This window comes from Trichechus manatus, unplaced genomic scaffold, assembly GCF_000243295.1.
Source record: "Trichechus manatus latirostris isolate Lorelei unplaced genomic scaffold, TriManLat1.0 scaffold00113, whole genome shotgun sequence".
NCBI lineage: Eukaryota > Metazoa > Chordata > Mammalia > Sirenia > Trichechidae > Trichechus > Trichechus manatus.
In genome coordinates, this window is record NW_004444049.1 from 8965022 (window position 1) to 8984285 (window position 19264).

Sequence of the window (19264 nt, forward strand, 5' to 3'; positions counted from 1 at the left end):
GGGTAGGTCCGCGCGCGCTCGCGGCCACGCGCAGCTTCGCGGCCCGGCTGCTGCAGGGTGAGAGGGTGGGAGTCCCCGCTTGTCTGCGCCCTCGGTCCTGCCTGCGACTGAGGGCACACCGAGCACTAGGACAGGCGATCCGACGCGCAGCGAAAGAGATGGAAGGACACTCCGCGGGGAGGGTCAGGGGGCCTCTTGGGGGGACAGAGAGTGCACAGCGCTAGCTCGCCCTGTCTCACCCGGAGTGCAAGTGAGGTGGGGGGGGGGTGTACGCCAGAGTAAGTCTGGGGTACTCCTCTAGAGTAGGGACCCCCAGCTGACAGAACCCTTGGAAAGCAGTGCAGTTGGGAAAGAGGGCTGCGCTTCTGCCAAGGTGGCTTGCGAGTTGCTCTTGAGGCTTTCACCTGGAGGTCCTGAAGCTTGCCGGCCTCAGAGGTATGGGCCTCGAGGTGGGAAACACGGACTGTGGGTCCCGGGTTAGTGGCCCAGTACCAGGTTAATGTCTAGGCCATTAGTTCTCCGTGGTGGTCCCAGTCCCTGGTCAACCTGGTGGTACCCTGCCTCGACCACCAGAAGGCTTTGGTATTCTCCTGGAGTTGGGCAAACATACTTCCTTTTCCCGGTGGCCTGGACAGACCAGGTCCCGGAGGACATGTGGCCAGAATGGGAGTGGAGGGTGTTCTGTAAAGCACAGACCAGATGGGTGGTCCTAGGCCAAGGCCCCTTCTGCAGCCACAACTGGGGGGTGCGAGAAGGGCCCCTGGGTGGTGGCAGGCTGCGGAGGAGTTTTTCTGATGTGGGCTGGCTTCACTTCTTTTGAGCTGAGATGCGGGGGGAACTGGGAGTCTCATGCCCTGCAAGGGGTTGTTAAGACAGCGCGCTCCTGGGAGAGGTGAGGTGTGGGAAGGCAAGACTCTTAAAGGGAGGGATTTTAAGCAGAGCCATGTCTTTGTTGGAAATGTGCCCCGGGGAATTGGGCTGAGTTTTTGGAGAAAGCAGTTGAGGCAGGTTTGTGGTACCTGGAGAGGTTAGGGCGGCCCTGCCTGGGGTTAAGAGGGACTGGACGATATTTGTGACCCGTGTGTTGGACGGACCCAAACAAAACACAGCCACTGAGTTGCTGTGTGACCTTGAGGGTATGGCCTCATGTCTCTGGGCGAAATGAGCTGATTGTGGGGTGGGAGTTATCCAGGCCCAGAGAGTGTCCTTCATGGGGGGCAGCCAGGCTGGGGCCAGATCGATGAGGCTGGGGGCTGGAGGTAGACAGATGTTCACTTGAAGGACAGTCAAAGAGACCAGGCCAGCCTCCTACCATATTCCCAGGACGCTTCTCTGTGAATCAGGTGCCATACCAACTCCCACATGATTTTCGGTGCAGCTCACTTTCTGGATGCATCTCTGGATCCCCTGGGGCCTACCTGGGTGCAGAGCACATAGTAGGTGCTTCATAAATGCAGAGAAATCATGAGGGGGAACCTGGCTGCCTAGGGAGTGAGGGCCAGAGTTTTGGGGTTACCTTAAGCACTGTCTTTGAGCACCCCTCACTTGGGTATTGGGAGGCAGGGATTTAGGGATCGGGGCCAAGCTGCCAGCACCCCAGACCCCAGAAGCAGCTAGGAAGGACTCTGCTCAGGGTCGTACTTGCCCAGGTAACTATGACTAAGCTTCTGCTTTTGTGACCCCCAGTAGCTCACGAAGCAGTGGGCAGGTGTGCACTCGGGCCTGTTCATCCTAGATTAGGAGTAGGTGACTCTGGCTACATCATTGATGTCTTTGGAGCTTGGTTTCCTCCTCTGTAGAACGAGTCTATATATCTCTCTCTTGGGGGACTGTGCTCTGTTAATGGTGAAACCCCCATGCCAGCTCATGCCCTTGGCCTTCCTGAGGGCCCTCAGGCACTGGTCTCGGGGCTGCTCCCTTGGAGGTGGGTGTCAGTGGCCTGCTCAGAGCCCACCTTGACTGGACTCTGCAGGAGCTTGGGTGGATCATTTTCCTTGGGACACCTGAAGCACGGGCTGTGAGCTCTGCAGCCAGAGCAGCTTCAGGGCACTCTCCCCAAAAACTGGCCTTCTCTCCTCCCTGTCCCCCACAACTTCATATGTCCCCAGTCTTGGGTGCCAAGCCTGCTCCAGGTGATGGAGTGAGGATGGCATCTTGGGTACTTTTGTATGTAACACAGCAGTACTAGGCACTTGGGACTCGGTCAGCAGAAACCAGTGGTTGGGTTCTTGGGGGGGTTCAGCCACTAACTGGCCACATTTGTTCTTTCGTACCTAGGGTCACTATGAGTCAGAAGTGACTCAACAGCATCCAGCAACAAGGGGCCACATGGTGCTGGTACAGCCCCTCGGTCTCAGTTTCCCCACCTGATACCCAAACCCATTGCCGTCCAGTTGATTTCAACTCATAGCAATGCTATAAGACAGGGTAGAACTGCTCCATAGGGTTTCCTGAAATCTTTACGAAAGCAGACTGCCACATCTTTCTCCCTCAGAGCAGCTGGTGGGTTTGAACCGGCAACCTTTTGGTTAGCAGTTGAGCACTTAACCACTGAGCCACCAGGGCTCCTCCCCCCACCTGATAGTTGGGGCTAATCGACCTGTTTCTGGTGGGGCCAGGCTCTGATGGACTGCCCAGGCAGGAGATGAGACAACCCCAGGTGCCCAGGATGGAGGACTGTGTCTTTGCAGCAGGCAGGATGCTGAAGAGGGCCGGGTCATCCGGTGCCATGGACTGGCTGTATATTCTGGAGCACATCACTTAACTGGTCTGGGTCTTGGCTACCCTAAGGAGCTTGGATCAGTGAACTCCTGCCTGTAAGGCCTACATCACAGGGAGCTACAGACTCTGAGACAGGGTCTGAACTAAGGCCGGGGCTCCAGGGTTAGGCAGGGAGATTCCCGCATTGGGAAGGGATTGGGCAACCCTCCCTGCTGCCACCTCCTGGACGTCCTCCATGATGTAATCACCTACCCTTCCACCCCCAACAGGTGGAGATCTCTTTCCTGTTGTTCCTTAGCACACCTGTGTGTGAGACTCAGCCCGTTAGAGCCCTGCTCGTTCTACACTCTCCCAGCATCTGCGCAGGGTTTGTGGCCAACAGGCTTTGGAAAGGGGGGCCAAAATGAAATGAATGTGGTGATGCTGCTTGAATCTGCGTTGTCAGGCAGCTTGGATGGACCAGGGCTGGGGGTGCCTGGCATAGGATAGGGATTCCCTATGTAAGTGTTGGATGTTTGAGGCCTTGGGGCATCAGATTCTTCTAGGACTGATCAGGCAAGGAAGCCCCTGTGCCCTGCCCGGTACTCCACCCTCTCAGGCCTTCTGCTGGCTCCCACTATGGGGTCAGGACTGGGTTCCCTCATCAGGGCTGGGCTGCCAGGCCCGGGGCTATAGCATGAAGAGGCTTGGCCAGACTCACCTGCTTCACATGTCGTGACCTCTCTGCTTACCACCTGAGGCTGTTCCTGACCTTCTCCTCCTTCCCCTGCGTGCTCTCCTACAGGGAACTGCTCCTGCCCCCACACCTGCTTCCCCTTCCTGGAGAGGCCCAGCCCACCCTGCCCCCCACCTGTCCCTCTGCCCCCTCCTTGCCTTGAGCTCATTGCTCCCAGCCCAACCCCAGGCCCTACCTCAGTAAAACTCAAGATCCCGCTCTCCCATCCCAGGGCCCTGTTCCGCTCACCTCCCTGGCATTTTTCTGTCCAGATGTATGACCTGAGTTTCCTGTTCTTCTGGAACCTTCCCCTGTGGCCTGTGGCAGCAGCTCCTCCAATCTCCAGGCTGGCTGTCTGGCTCTCGGCTCCTTTGACCTCTATTCACCCATGCTCAGGCTGTGGCTGTCCCTCTGGGCCGGCATCTCCCAACAGACGCCGGGCTGCCTTTTTCCCTCAGCCACCCACAGGACACAGGATGTCTCAAACCACCCCTTCCCAAACCCTCAGCCACCCCTTGCACTCCCTGAAAGCCGCTCCTGGTTCCTCATCCCTGTCATGGATGCCACTCATCTCCCCATTCACCCTTCCCGTGATTTTTTAATTGACTGATTGATTAATTAATTGATGTAATTTTTTTTTTTTTTTGGTCCCCCTTTCCAGCCCCTGCTCCTATCGTGATTTCCCCTCTGGGGTCTTTGGTCTCTGTGTCCCCTCGGAGCCCAGGCCCTGCCTGGCTTGTACAGCAGCTTTGGGTGTGACCCTCCCCCAGCTCTGCACACACACCACTGGGCGCTGCCTCCAACTTCCTCAAACCCCGTCTGCGTCTGCATCCTGCCTCACTTCTCCGAAGCCACCATTCATCCCCTTTCCTCCCATCTGGACTTCTCTGGGTGAGAGGTCACATGACACAGCCGTGCCTGGGCTCTGGGTTCACATCCCTCCCTGCCACTTGTTGCTGTGTGGCCCTGCCAGGTCGCCATCCCTCTCTGAACCTCAGATGCCTCGTCGTTAAGTCCAGGGCATCTCCCTGCAGCGTCGCCATGAGGCCCACACTCGATGACATCTCTGGACACGTGGAATGGAGGGTGGACGTGGGTGAGAGAGCTGGGGACCTGGTGTGCTGGTGGGTTCTGGGCCCTTCTCCATGGGCCAAGCCATGCTGGGCTTGCAGGCTAGCCAGAGAGCCTAGATGATGTGAAGCCTCTCCTGAGTGGGGTGCAGGACCCCCTCGGCTAGCCCCTGGACACAGGTTGCTTTGCTGTCAGCCCCAATCCCCTGCTGGACTGCGCAGGGGTGGGAGCCATGCACTGCCCCCAGGAGCAGGTGGTGAGGCCTGGCCGAGGAGCTGGGCCCTGGGTTGGGGTTTCTGCAGACCAGACCGGCTGTAGCCTTGCTGGGGCTTGCACCTGGTGGCCCCGGGCAGCGGGTGCACGGTCTCCGGGTGCCTCCCAGCCCACTCTTGCATCCCATTTCAGAGCCACCCTGCCTGTCTCCTCCCCAGCTTGTGTAGGAACTCATTGTGCCTATTAGTACAGGGGACTTTCACTCAGCAAGCTGACCTGAACAGGGTCACCTGGGCACCGGCCACAGGGGGGGCAGAGGTAGAGGGGCAGAAAGACCCGTGGCAGGCTGCTGTGACAGGGGGACCTGGGAACGGCTGGGGCCCCTCAGAGGGGGCCCTGGTCAGTTCCTCCTGGCCCTTTGGGGCTCCTGGTGAGTGAGGTTCAGACATCCTCGGCCTCATTCTGCCATGTTTTGTGGGCAGGGAAAGCCCTGCTGGCCCTGCCCAGAGCAGGCCTGGTGGGTGAGGATGGCAGGAGCTGTGTTTCCCCCTGCTTGTGTGTTTCCTGGGGAAGTGACCCAGCGGGGCCTTTCCGGTGCGAGCTGGGTGGGCTCCAGGCAGCAGAGCTGGCTTCAGGATGGCGCACGTTGGCTCCCCCACATAGCTCTGTCTTTGACTTACAGTCTCCGGCCTACGAGCAGACCCTCTCCCTGTAGTCTGAGGACATTGGCCTCAGCAGTTTATCCCAGACAATGGACTCTATTTCTGAAGGGGATGGGGACCAAAAAGGTTTGAGCAAGAGCCGTGCCCCTGGACTGAGGATCAGAAGAGACCTAGTGCAGGAGAACTTCCGTGGTAGCCCAGACTTGCCCCTGGAGTGAGTTCCCCACCACCTCGAGTGTTCAAACCCAGGTGTACGGGCCTCTGGTCTGGGGGGCCAGAGTGTGTGGAGGATGGGGGTTCTGGCTTGGCTGGACATGAGAGGCCCAGGTCCCTCCCCTGCAGTTTGGAGTTACAGGAGGTGGCCTCACAGCCTGGTAGTGGGAGAGGGAAGGAGGGACTGCAAATTCCCAATTCCCTCCAAGTGCAGGGTGGGCCCTTCCTCCCCTCCTGCCCTGGCCACCCCTTGGCCCAGTGTTGTTGACTATGGGGTGGTCCTGCTGTTCCCACGCTTCCTGCCACTAGGATTTGGACTTTGGCTCTTCCACTGGGGGCAGGGGGAATGGTGTCAGGGAGACTGTCTCGGGCCTCACTGGATCCCTGTTGCTTTTGGCTGCAAAATAGAGCCCATCCCCTGGCTGTGGGCTGTTGGGAAAACAGTGGGGGACTCTCAGGCCACACTTCAGCCCTTGCCCTTGGTGACAGCAGGAGAATTCCAGGCTCTTGCCATGGCCAGGCGCCCAGACAACACTGGTGGATGAAGCTGGGTCCACGTGGGAGGAGCTGGCAAGGGGAGAAAGGGGTGGCAGGGGTGGTCCTTGCAGTGGGAAAGGCATTGGTTCCGGAGGTCTGGGGACCTGGGATCCTGCCCCGTGCCCTATGCTGCCCCTGTGGGTCACCCCACCCTTGGCCTGCAGTTCTTGCTCATTGTATGGAAGTGGGCAGCCCAAACAGTGGGTCTGCTGCCTTGCCAAACATGAGTGGCTGTGGCCACCTTCTCTTACCTTAGTAAGCAGGGCTGGGCCCAGCGGGGGCACTTCCCTAGGGCCTGTAGTTTCAGCTGCCAGACCCTGATCCTGGACAGGGACGGTGGGTGTATCTGCCAAGCATGGCTGAGGATGAACACTATTTACCCGGCACTGCGTGAAGTGATTTCTTATTTGATTCATATGGTGCCTCCTGCAGGTGGGGAAACAGGTTCAGAGAATTTCAGTAACATTCCCAAAGGGTCCCATGTACCCCAGTCAGAGACTGGCCTGTGCTGTCAGCCACAGCTCTCCCCACCTAGGGCCTCCCTCCTGGGAAGGAGGTTTCTGGGCCTGAGCAGAGGCCAAGAAGCTAGTTTGGCCTGGAAGTGGGTCAGGTTTCCCTGCGGCAGCCACTGAGGAGCCTCTGAGTCCCCTGGGCCCAGCAGCCCAGACCCTGAGCTGACGCACTGATTCTATGTTCACACCTACCCTGCTCTGCTGTGGCTGGAAGGCTTCAGGCCTGTGTGAAGGCCACAGTTCCAGCAGTACAACCAACGGGTGTGTGACCCTGGGCAAGTCCCTTCACCTCTGTGCGCCTCAGTGCCCTCATCTGTAGAATGGGGTCAGTATCACAAGTGTTGTTGAGAGTTTTAAACGAGACAGCATTGCAGAGCACCCCATGGGATTCATCTGGATGCAGACCGTGGCCTTTGGGGCCACCATAGCACCGTTGGCGGAGGCTGCCACCGTCCCTCAGACCTCAGGGGCCTCTCACCCACAAGATCCCCCTCTCCCCACCAACAAGGGTGTTAGGAGAGATGCCTTCTGGCACACATGCTGTTGATAGTGGAGGTCAATTTTGTGTGATTGATATATGTTTCCATCTTATTCATCAAAGCTCTGGGGCCCCGCCAGGCAGGCCCAGACGGGGAAGCCTGGCAGCCACATTCTGGGACATTGCCAGCCTGGAGGGCAGGCTGGACTGGGTGGCTGGTTGGGATCATGTGAAAGGCTGGGAATGAGTTCATGGCTGGGGTCTCCTGGGTACCCAGTCCCTTCGTGTTACCAAAGGGGAAACTGAGGCTCCGGGGCTGGTTGGAGGCCCTGCCAGGGTCTTCAGGACAGGGAGGGGGGCCCATCCCCAGCCCTATGTCTCACCCTTACCCCTCAGCAATCCCAAATCCCATGACCTCCTTGGCTTTGGCCTCACCCTGTCCTGTGCTGTCTCTCTGAGTCCCCCTCGCTTCCCCGCTGTTATCAGTGTCCCAGCCCCCCACCCCCACCCCAGCCCAGCCTTGGCGAGGCTCCAAAGTTGCTGGCTCAGGAACCACTGGCTTTTGCTGAATGAGCGAATCCAGAGGTGCTGTCTCGGCACAAACCACCGCTGGCCAAGCCCTCTCCCTTCCCCCTCCCTCATCAGGGTCTGCTGTACAGGCGCGGGAGTGTGGGTGGGGGGAGGGTTCTCCAACTTCAGGAAAGGGGGGTCCAGAGGCCTAGAGAGGGGTGCTTGCCTGAGGTCACATGGCTGGCAAGCCAGTAGGAGAGCTGCAGCGGATGCAGCAGATCCCCACAAACTTCCTGCCTTAGCCCTGACTGTCCACTCAGCGTCCCGCTCTCTTGCCTGCCCTGAATGGGATAGAATTTGTATATAATTTGCACGAATAATAACAATGCCGGCGGCTTCCCTGAGTGCCTTCTGGTTGCGAGGGCTTTACACACATCTCTAATCCTTTCAGTGATCCTTGAAGTAGGGTCACTGGGATTGGCCCCACCTTCTCAATTAGGAATGGAGACTCTGATTCTCAACATTATGCATCGAGAGTCATGTGTTAGACAGACACAAATGGAGCACCTACTGTGTGCTGACCACCTACTGTGCACCAAGCACAGACAGCCCCAGGCCCTGGTTGACACAGATGAATGAGCCCTTTCCATGCCCCCAAGAGGCCTTGTGCTTGGTCACTCTGCCCCTGTGACAACCCTGCTTATAGCTGGTGGTGTCCTTTTACAGGTGGGTGGACTGAGGCCCAGAAGGGTGAGTACATTGCCCAGGGTTGTCCCTGGGTTCAGCTCTCCAGATCTCAGGACCCCACCCTGCAAGTGCTGATGCCCTTGTTTGCCTCACAGCCAGCCCCCTGCAGAGGAGGGCCACCCACCGCCCCTTGGGGCTGTCCCAGGCCCCTGGAAGAACGCTGGCCTCTGCAGAGGGCGCAGGGAGTCCCCGGGAGCCCTGTCGGACACCTCTGCAGGGGAGGAGGCCCAAGGAGAGGAGGGCCCTGCAGCCACCCAGCTGGACGTGTCCCGCCTCCGAAGCTCTTCTGTGGAGATCCGTGAGAAGGGCTCGGAGTTCCTGAAGGAGGAGCTGCACAAAGCCCAGAAGGTGGGGCCTGAGGGCAGGGCGAAGGTCTTCGGAGGGGGCCCTGCCCAGGAGGGAGAGCCGTGGGCTCCCACTAAGAAGTCAGTGACATTAATCACATTCAGAGTTGTTGGTGGTCAGTGGTAGAATTCACGCCTTCCATGCAGAAGAGCCAGGTTCGATTTCCGGCCGACGCACCTCATGCGCAACCACCATCCGTCAGTGGAGGCTTGTGTGTTGCTATGATGCTGAACAGGTTTCAGCAGAGCTTTCAGACTAAGAGACTAGGAAGAAAGGCCTGGCAATCTGCTGAAAATCTGCCAGTGAAAACCCTATGAATCACAATGGTCTGATGTGCAACCCGTCATGGGGATAGTGTAGGACCAGGTAACGTTTTGTTCCATTGTGTGTGGGAGTCACCACGAGTCGGGCTGACTCGACAGCAGCTAACAACAATAACGACAGCAATTACATTCGCCACGTTGTGCAGCCATCACCGCTATCCACTTCCAAACGTTTTCCATCACCCTCAACAGAAACTCAATATCCTTTCAGCAATAACTCCCTCTTCCCCCTTCCTCCCAGCCCCTGGTAACCACTTATATCGTGTGACTTTAAAACCACTTTTAGAAGTCTTCTGTAAAAACCTGTTCCAAGCACTAATGGACTGACAGTATTTTCAAGCTCATGCTATGAGCTAAATGGAAAATGGATCGTAGACTGTCAGGCAACAAAGAAAGTATACTCGGTCCCTGAGCCTGGTCAGATGGGCCTGGGGCCTCCAGTGCCAGGCCCAGGACCCTGGGGGGCTGACAGTGCCTGCCTTGCACCCCCAGGAGCTGAAGCTAAAGGATGAAGAGTGTGAGAGGTTGTCCAAGGTGCGGGAGCAGTTGGAACAAGAGTTGGAGGAGCTGACGGCCAGCCTGTTTGAGGTGCGCCAGCTGAGGGGCTAGGCTGGGGATAGGGTACCCTGCACCTCCTCGCCACTCACCCAGAGCCCGCCCCTCTTCCCAGGAAGCCCACAAGATGGTTCGAGAAGCCAATATGAAGCAGGCAGCGTCAGAGAAGCAACTGAAGGAGGCACGGGGAAAGGTGAGGCCAGTCTGGAGCTCCCCCCTGCCGCCCAGCCCCAGGAGTACTTGCCTTCGGGACCAAGTGGGATTGTCACCACGGCCCAGTGGGGTCAGCAGAAATGGGCAAACTGGGGCCCAGAGGGGTGGGTGCGTCTGAGACCGTGCAGGTGAGGGCAGCTGACTGGGGTGGGACTCCAAGCAGTGTCTTTGCTGGGGCCCTGCAGGGGCTGGAGAGTCCTGTGGGTATGGTAATTTCCTCTCTCCCCTCTGCTGTTCCTCCCTTACAAAGCAGAAACCCCAGACTGGTCCTGTGAGCTGAGCTGTTTGTCCCTCGAAAATGGGAGGGCTGGGCTGTTCCTGGCTTGGGGGGGGGGGGCCCAGAGCAATCAATGGCTTGCCAGCTCCCAGACATGCACTAGTAGACAGATCACATCTCTTCTCTAAACCTCAGTTTCCCTGTAAAATAGGCATCTCAGTCCCCACCTGGAAGGCTGCTCTAAGGGTGACAGGCAGGGGTTAGGTGCTGGATCTGAGCTGGGCCAGAGGGCGGTGGCAGCTGTGGCGGCATCAACCCTGGGCCATCCTGTCGTGGCCAGATCGACATGCTGCAGGCGGAGGTGACAGCCTTGAAGACCCTTGTCATCACATCCACACCAGCCTCTCCCAACCGTGAGCTCCACCCACAGCTGCTGAGCCCCACCAAGGCCGGACCCCGAAAGGGCCACTCCCGTCACAAGAGCACCAGCAGCGCCCTCTGCCCGGTCATGTGCCCGGCAGCAGGACACGCCCTCGCCCCGGACAGGGAGGGCAAGGAGGTGAGGGGTGCAGCGGGCGGTGGACATAGGAAAGGAGAGTGCAATGCCTGCTGTCAGTAGGGTCAGAGCCTGACCCTTTGCTGTGTGTCCCAGAGCCTGTCCTGCCCCTCTCTGGGCCTCTTCGTGGCCACGAGGGCTGTGCCTGTTCCTTCTCCTTTGGCTTCTGAGACCTGAGGGCTTTCATTCCCAGTCTCGGGGGTGTATGTAATCTGGAGGCTCTGATAACCCCCACCCTGCCCTGCTGCTCCGCACAATGTGGTGCTCTCTGCTGTGTGGCGTGACTGCATAGGGGCTACGTGTGGCCCTGAGGGTCTGCCCTGGGGCCTGAAGAGGCTGGGCAGAGGCCGCTGGGCCTCTGGGGAGAGGTTGTCCGGGCCCTGTGAGGCCCCCTGCCCTGAGGCCCAGGATCACCCGGGGACACCCCTGTGCACGGTGGTCCTCAGTGCCCCCTGGCTGTGGCACTGGGACAAGCATGGCCTTTGGAGGAGCGGTCACCCTCCCCTCAGTGGGGTGCAGGGGTCGTTGGTCCAGGCTGCTCATGGGCTGAGGTGTGCTTAATGGCTGTGGTCTTGGGCAAGTGGGGCCACCTCTCAGCGCCTTGGTTTCCTCAGTGGTAAGCGGGGCCTCACGTGGCCCTCTGAGGAATGGACAGGACTCGGATGCCGAGAGCTCAGCTCAGGGCTGTACCTCTTGAACCCTCAGAAGGGATATGGTGGAATTCTGCTTCTGATGGTCTCTGACAGACACCAAGCCTGCCCCCAAACTCAGCCCTGTCCTCTGACTCCAGGGCTTCCAGGGAGGAGGCGTTAGTCTTGCCCCTCTCCCGCCAGGGCACAACCTGACCCCCTAGATCCCCGGAGTTGCACAGGGAAGCCTCTGTCCCCCTTCTGAGCTTCTGACTGGACACTAACATCTCCTCCTTCCTCCTGTCTGTCTCTCTGCATCTGTCTGTCCATCTGCCCCGCTGCCCCGGCCTGCCCAGCCCGGGCTGCTCCCCCTCCTCTCCCTGCTCCTCTGCGTGGTCCCCAGCAGGGCAGTCCACCTCACCTACGAGCCGGCCTGGCAGCTCCCACCCGGGGAGCCGCCCGCCACTCCCACCTCTGCTACCTCTCTCTCCTTTTCCCGCCAGGTAATGGCTCCTGAGCAGGGCGGCGCCTCTGCCCTCCCCGGCCTGGCTCTCTGCATGCGCCAGGGTGGCCGATGAGCCACCCCCTGGGGTGGGCAGCAGGGGTAGCCTGGGTGCATCCCCTCCTGTGTGAATGTGCCTGTGTGTGCTGCACGTCCTTGTGTGGACCTGCGTGGACCTGAGGTTTGCCCTTCAACTTTTCCTCCTCAAGGAGGCACTGAGGGGAGGGTCTTCAGGGCCAGGCCTCAGGCTCAAGTCTGCCTGCAACATGACCGCCACCTGGGGCTGCTCTGCTGGCACCCTTTCCTTGGGAGCTCTCGAGCATCCTTACCTCCAGGTGGTTCTCTTTCTTTCACCTGTAGATTAAAAAAATGGGGAGGGGATCCCAGGAACCCTGTAGTGTGCCCAGAACCTTAAAATCCACATGAATATGTCACTTTTCATTCTGAATTCTCTGGAGCAAGGGGAAGAAGGAAGTACTTACTGGGGAACCTCAGACTCGGCTCAGCTGCATGGCCACTGGGCACAGACCTGCTGGCATGCTGGGGGCCTGCCCTGCCCCCTCCCCGGCCCCTCTCCTCCTCTTCACCTGCCTGTGCTGTCCGGGGCCCCAAAACCCTGACTGCCCCCCACCCCGGCCCACCCTTCCCACAGGTGGACACGACCCTATTTGCAGAGTTCCAGGCCTGGAGGGAGTCACCTACCCTGGACAAGACCTCCCCTTTCCTGGAAAGGGTGTACCGGGAGGATGTGGGCCCCTGCCTGGACTTCACGACGCAGGAGGTGAGTGGGGCCCAGGTGGCGGGTGGGGGCCCAGCCCCGAAGCAAGAGCCCAGCCCCTCACCACTCCACCTGCCTCCTGTCTGCTGCAGCTTTCAGCACTGGTGCGGGCCGCCGTGGAGGACAACACGCTCACCATCGAGCCTGTGGCTCCACAGACGCTGCCCGCGGTGAAGGTGGCTGCAGTCGAGTGTGGCAGCGCCAAGTAAGCTTAATGATTCAGCCCATCTCTGCCCACTGGGGAAGGCTCCGCCGAGCCTTGGGCTCCACTAAAGTGGTAGCCAGGGAAGACTGAGTCTCGGGCCAGCTTCCTGGAGTCCTGGTGTGAGACCCGAAGGTGCACATGGGCTGTAGTGTCCAAGCTGGCCAGGGCCTGGGAGTATGGGGACATCTCACCCATACAGGACAAGGAGAATCTTTGGCAGAACTCCCTGCTTCCAGTCATGGACCCCCGAGCTCTCCAGGGAGTCCTGGGCTGTGGTCTCCCTCTTTTCTGGCTGGCTGACATACGTCCCTTCCTCCTCTCTCCCATGGTGGGCTCCAGGCCCCAGTTGACAGCTGATGTCAGGTGCTGGCTCTGCTTCTTGCTAATAACCTAACAGCCCTGGCATTTTGGCCTCCTGCTACTCAGCTGGCATTGAGCAGGGGTAGTAGCAGAACAAAATATCCAGGGTCGAGCAAGGGGCAGAGATTGGGGAGGACTTAGCAGCCAAGATCTCACTTGGGAGGGTAGGCGCCGTGGTGGGAACCTCATCACGGAGAGGGAACTTTTGAGCCAGGTTTTGAAGAGTAAATAGCAGTTTGCCAAGTAGAGAAGGACCTTTCAGGAAGAGGGAACAGAATGAGTGAAGGTATGAGAAGCTGGAGTATTACTGGAAACACCACTGGGTCAGTGGGCAGAGCAGTGGGGTAGGCAGGGAGTTAGGACTCAGTGTGCAGGGGGTGTTTGGGGCCCAATTATAAAGGGCCTTGAATAAGGTTTGGGCTTTAACCCTCTAGGCCAGCATTTCAGAGATCATCAATAGGTATCTCTGAAAAGAAGGCTTCCTGGTCACATCAGAGAGTCACAGTGCACCTAGAAACAATAAAGGTTCTGATAAGTCCTGCAGCCAACCTTTTTTACTTGGGCAGGAGGAGGGCAGCAGGGGAGAATGATGGCCTAGATGTGGGTTTTTGGAGGAGACCCAGCCATAGCGTGGAGAAGAGGCGGCGGGACTGGAAGCAGAGGGGTTGGTTGGGAGGAGCTGAGGGGATCCATGCTGGCATGACCCAGCCTGGGGACTTGGCGACCAAGTAGGGGGTGAGGATCAGAGAGCAGCAGGCTAGATGAGACTGGTGTTGTCTGTGGAGCCAGAGACCAGCGAAGGGCCAGGATGTATGAGTATGGCTCAGGTGGAGACCTTTTGGAGGGCCACATGGGCGGCTGAAGATCCATATGAGGTCCCAGGCCTGGGGTGAGGTAAGAAGGTGAATCAGGATGGGGATCTTTGTGGGGGCTGGTTGACAGACAGCAGAGAGCCATGGAGGGCTACTGGGGTAAGTGGGGGTTGGATGGACAAGGCAGATAAGTGCCTTGGGGCTGGGAAGGGTTGAGGGGTGACTGAGTCTGAGGTGTCCCATTAAGTGTAGGGGGCCATTTTTAGGGGCTGCAGAGGGTGGGGCTTTGGTGCACATGCCATGAGGTTGGCCAAGCTCTCCTGCTCAAGAGGGGTGAGGTGAGGGGTCTAGGAGTAGGGTCCAGCTTGGCTTAAAGGTCTATCCCAGGGACTGCTGGGGCTGCCCCCAACTCTGGCCTAGCCCTGGGCTCCTTCTGAAGCTGGATGGGGGAGGGGATGCCAGGCCCGCACCCACGTTTGCCTGCTCCTCCCTGTGCACCCTTCTGGCTGCTGCATCCAAACTGCATGAGATGGGTGAGCCCCCAGCGGACCGCCCATGGTCCTCTCTGCTTCCCCTCCCCCAGCACGTGTGCCCTGAGCGGGCTGGCCCGCACCTGCCGCCACCGCATCCGGCTTGGTGACTCTGACAGCCACTACTACATCTCGCCATCCTCCCGGGCCAGGGTGAGTTGGCCTTTGGGGGCACTGCTTGGCTCCCTAGGGTCCACCTGGGCTGGGACTCTGGGCCCCAGGCTGGGGAGCACAACCAGGACTATGGCTCAATCTACAGAGCAGGGCAGAGAAGCTTAGAGAAGGGTAGAGACTGACTGGGGCCACACAGCAAACCTAGTGGGTTAGTTTTCTATTGCTGTGTAAGAAATTAACATAGCTTAGTGGCTTAGAACAACACATTTATGATCTCACGGTTTCCGTGGGTCAGTCAGGAGTTCAGGCGTGCCTTCACTGGGTTGTCTGCCCTGGGTCTTATAAAGTCCCCTGGTCAGGGTCTCATAAGTCAACATGTCAGCCAGGCTGCATTTTTTTCCAGAGTTCAAGGTCTTCTTCTGAACTTAAATGATGGTTGGGAGAATTTAGTCCCTTGTGGTTGTAGGACTGAGGTTCCTCTTTTCTTGCTGCTGTCAGCCAGGGCCCTCACAGCTCCTAGAGGCTGCCCACAGCCCCCCGCCATGTGGCCCTCTCATAATTTGGCAGCTCACTTCTTCAAAGCCAGTAAGGGAAAGTGTCTCTCTCTCTGTGTCTCTCTCCAGTCTGCTAAGATACAGTCTTACAGAGTGAAATGTGGTCACAAAAGTGACACCTATCGCCCAATCAAGGGAATGATACCTGGCCCACGTAAAGCTCTCAGCTCTAAACTCCCAGGCTCAGGCTCTGGCTCCAGCTGAGGTTTTTGAGAAGGTCTGGAGGAGTGTCATCCAAGCCTATGGCTGGCCGTGGGTGGTGAAGGGCCTCCAGGAATCCCAGCTTCTGCTCTCACCTGCTGTGTGATGCAGGCCGGGTCAGGTCACCTCACTGAGCTGGGTGTTGAAGACGGGTGATTTCCATCTCTCTGTCCCCCTCATAGACTGTTGTTGTTGGGTGCCATTGAGTCGATTCCAAGTCATAGCAACCTCATGTGACAGAGTAGAATGGCCCTATGTGGTGGGGCTTTGGGTACACCCTTTACCCTTTCTAAGCCTCTGACCCCTTTCCAGTAAACCATAGAGTTTTCTAGGCTGTAATCTTTATGAAAGCAGATCGCCAGGCCTTTCTCCCATGGAGCTACGGGTAGGTTTGAACCATCAACCTTTGGGTTAGCACCCAAGCACTCAACTGTTGTACCACCAGGGCACCTTTCATAGACTGTTAGGATTGAAAGAGACGAAAGTGAACATGTTTGGAAAACTCTGAAGCTTGGTGTAAAAGTGATATGCCGTGATGTCAACAGGTCCTTCATGAGGAGCCGTCTCCTCCCCTCAGACCTACTAAAGCTCCCTGTGGGGAAGAAGGGCTGAAGTGGACACAGTGGCCCGATCATCGGGCAGCAGACTGGACAGTGAGGGCAGGAGCCGAAGTGGTACAGCCATGGTGGGGTTGGACCACAGGGCACTCAAGTGTGTCATCCTTGTCAGTGGTCAGTTCTGCCAGCAGTGCGAGGAGCTCCCGTTTACCGGAAGGGAGTTGGAGGCTTAGAGAGGGTAAGGGGTGTGCCTGGAGCCACCCTGCCAAGACCTTGGATCTCCCGACTCTGAATTTGTGTCTTTATGCTACGACCCCCTGCCCCCTGGACCTGTGGCCAGAGCCTTGGGTCCCCATCCCAATCAGAGCTCAAAAGAAGGGCCAGAGTGCAAGGCATCTCCATGGTTAGCAAAATGACATTACATTTAGCACTGGATTTCTCCCAGGCCTGTGTGTCTGACTGTGCTGGGCAGAGCTGGGGCTGGGAGAGAAGAGAAGGGCCTGAGGTTTTCAGATGTGGTCTACCTCCCCCTGCCCTGAGACAGAAACGGGGCTGTGGAGTCAACAGGGAGAGGCACATTCTCTCCTCAAAGCACAGCCCTGGGGGGACAGCTCCACCACCTCCTCCTCCTCCCTGCCCATGACCCTCCCATGCGCCCCCACTGTCACTGGAGAGACACTGTGCCATCCTGGCCTGGCACCCCAGCACCTCCCACCCTGGCCTCTCCTAGATCCCCCCATGCAGTCCCCTGTATACTGGTCACACCAGGCTCATGCTGATCCCACCACCTCTCACCTTCCTGCCTGTGCCAGGGCCACCAGCCCCCCACTTTGTCCCGTGTGTTTGAGGGTCCAGCCAGAGCATTGTCCCATCTGTGCAGCTTCTCCTCTCCCCAGCCTGTGTTCCCCCACACTTGCCATCCCCCTGAGGAGCACTGGGCATTCAGTAGGGGCTGTGGGCACAGCTGCCAGCCCCCTTCCACCCTCTCTTAGGCCGGGTTCCCTGGAAGCAGAGCCTAGGATGGAGATTTTGTGCAGCTCTCAGAGGGCGGAGTGAGGGAAGTGGGATTGGGTGGGGGGCAAAGGGGTAGCCAGCAAGGGTGTGGCCTCTGCTGGAGTCTAGCGTCAGTCTGATCCACAGGGCCTGGGGAGCACAGACTGGGTTGCAGCCCGAGGCCAGGGGCCTGCCTTTTAACACCCATGCCAGTCAGTCGGTGACTCAGGTCTGCAGGGGCAGGGGGTGCAGAGAGGGGCATCTGGGAGCCTTACTGGCCAACTGCTCCCCAGCTTAGTGGAAGGGGGCCCTGGGAGGAGAGTCCACTTACTAGTTCTGTGATCTTTGCAGTCACTGAGCTCCATTCTTGGAGCCTCAGTATTCCCTGCATGTAAAGTAGGGCTGATAAGCAAGTCTGCCTCATTTGATATATGTGCGTGATTACATGTCACTTGCCACTGTTGCTGTTATTAGGAAGAGAAGGAGTATTTCTAGAGTCTCTGGGTGGTACAGACAGTTAATGCTGCTAACCAAAAGGTTGGGGTTTCGAGTCCACCCAGAGGTGCCTAGGAAGAAAAGTCTGGCGTTGACTTCCCAAAAATCAGCCACTGAAAACCCTATGAAGCACAGTTCTGCTTTGACACACACGGGGTTGCCATGGGTCAGAGTCCACTCCATGGCAACTAGTTTAATGGCAGTGGTATTGCTGTTGTTAATTAAAACAGGCAGTCCTCTCCGACTCAGAGAGCTTTTTCTGGCTCTGACAGGAACATGGGGCTCCCAGCTCTGGCCTCAGATCCAGCTTGGCTTGTTGGGGGATCCTGGAGGTGAGGGGCTGGCTGGTCACACTCCTTCCCTTCTGCCCTCAGATCACAGCAGTGTGCAATTTCTTCACCTACATCCGATACATCCAGCAAGGCCTGGTGCGGCAGGATGGTGAGCGCCCCCTGGTGGCTGGCAGAGGGATGGCACCCAGGAGAGGGAGGCGGGGGCTGGGTCTACCTGAGCCGCTCTACAGCCCCCTGTCAGAGGCCGGGACCCCTGGACTGGGAATCCCCAGCTGGAAGGCCAGCCAGGGGGCCTGTTGTGGGTTAGTGCAGGGCTGGTGGACCTCCTGGGTGCTGAATTCTGTGAGGATATGAGTTGCAGAAGGAGCCACCTGGGCCCTGTCCTGTCTCCTGTAAGGAACTCGGGAAGCCAGCCCCATGCCTCCCACTCTCTGGGCAGGGCTGCTGTTTCTTCTGCCAGAATACTCTCCCAAATCCCAGGCCCTGTGGGGACAGCGCCCTGTGACTGGCCCGCATTCCAGGCTCCATGATCCCCACACGGTGTGGCCACCTGGTGTCCCCTGCACGCAGGCCCCTCCTGCCCCCAGGGCTTTGCTCCCCCGTTCCCCCTCGTGGCAGGCCCCCCGTCTGCCACTCTGTGAGGCCTGGCCTCCCGCTCATTTGGCTGAATTCTGTTCCCTGGTGACTGTTCTCCCAGCGGTTTGCAGCCTGAGCCTCTGCATAACGAGCTGCCCCTCCCGAACATGGGGTCAGCTTTCCCTTCAAGGCCAAGGCCAGTGCACACAGGGCATTGACACATGCCAGGCCAGGGCATGGGCCTGAGGGGCTGCCACCTTGCAGGGACCTGGCTGGACGCTGTGGCCCTGCCCGCTGCTCCGGGACCTACTAAGTGTGGCTCCCGACCCGGGGTCATTACTGATGAGTGTGGCATCATGGGCTTGGCGTCTGTGTCAGGGTGTGGGTGCCATCACCTCCCCCATCACCTCCTCCACCAGTGCAGTGCACGTCCCTTGCATGTGTTCAGCACGCAACAACAGTTTCCAAGGTGCTCTCACACCGCACTCTCATCCTTCCTGGAAACGCCCTGCAGCCATGTTACAGATCAGGGCTGGAGTGTCCCAAAGCCCAGAGGCCGTCTGTCCTGGGGCTGGGGAAGCCCAAGGGCACAGCACCAGCTGCCCTGTCCAGAAGCCAGGGGAGGGGCCAGGCATCTGCCTGAGCTGTTCTTCAGCTGTCACCCTCTCTCTGCCCGCAGCGGAGCCCATGTTCTGGGAGGTCACGAGGTTGCGGAAGGAGATGTCGCTGGCCAAGCTAGGTTTCTTCCCCCAGGAGGTCTAGGGCGTGGCGTGGCCTGGAGGGGGGCTCTAAGCTGGAGCAGACACCTGCACCAGGATGGACAGACAGACATGAAGACAGAGTGCTGGAGCCAGCCCTGAGCCAGAAGCCAAACATCTGCCCCAGGACAGACAAATGCCAGGCCCCAGAGGCAGCACTGAGCCAGCACCAAGCACTTGTCTCAGGACAGACAGAGGCGACCCTTCTCTCTTAGCCTCTGGGTTCCACAGCCCACCGGAGACTTTCAGAAGGCACCAAGGATGGAGATGCTGGGAGCCATACTCAGGAGGCTTAGCCCTGGGAGGGACACCCGGGGCA

At 58.6% G+C, this 19264-nt stretch overlaps 1 protein-coding gene across 2 annotated transcripts in view; it reads left to right on the forward strand.

The window, feature by feature from the left end:
- Nucleotides 1-18987, forward strand: part of RAB3IL1 (RAB3A interacting protein like 1) — a 22273-nt gene extending 3286 nt beyond the window's left edge. Inside the window, exons 1-11 of one of the 2 annotated variants that reach the window (XM_023738300.1) lie at nt 8599-8727; nt 9540-9635; nt 9718-9795; nt 10373-10532; nt 10649-10694; nt 12178-12193; nt 12372-12500; nt 12590-12702; nt 14458-14557; nt 17693-17759; nt 18867-18987. In XM_023738300.1, coding sequence (XP_023594068.1) covers nt 9730-9795; nt 10373-10532; nt 10649-10694; nt 12178-12193; nt 12372-12500; nt 12590-12702; nt 14458-14557; nt 17693-17759; nt 18867-18949 — 780 coding nt within the window. In that variant the 5' untranslated portion in view covers nt 8599-8727; nt 9540-9635; nt 9718-9729 and the 3' untranslated portion in view covers nt 18950-18987. Of the gene's footprint in view, nt 1-8474; nt 8728-9539; nt 9636-9717; nt 9796-10372; nt 10533-10648; nt 10695-12177; nt 12194-12371; nt 12501-12589; nt 12703-14457; nt 14558-17692; nt 17760-18866 lie in introns of those variants that run through there. The other variant, XM_004383856.2, reaches the window with a different exon arrangement.
- Nucleotides 18988-19264: the final 277 nt, after the last annotated feature.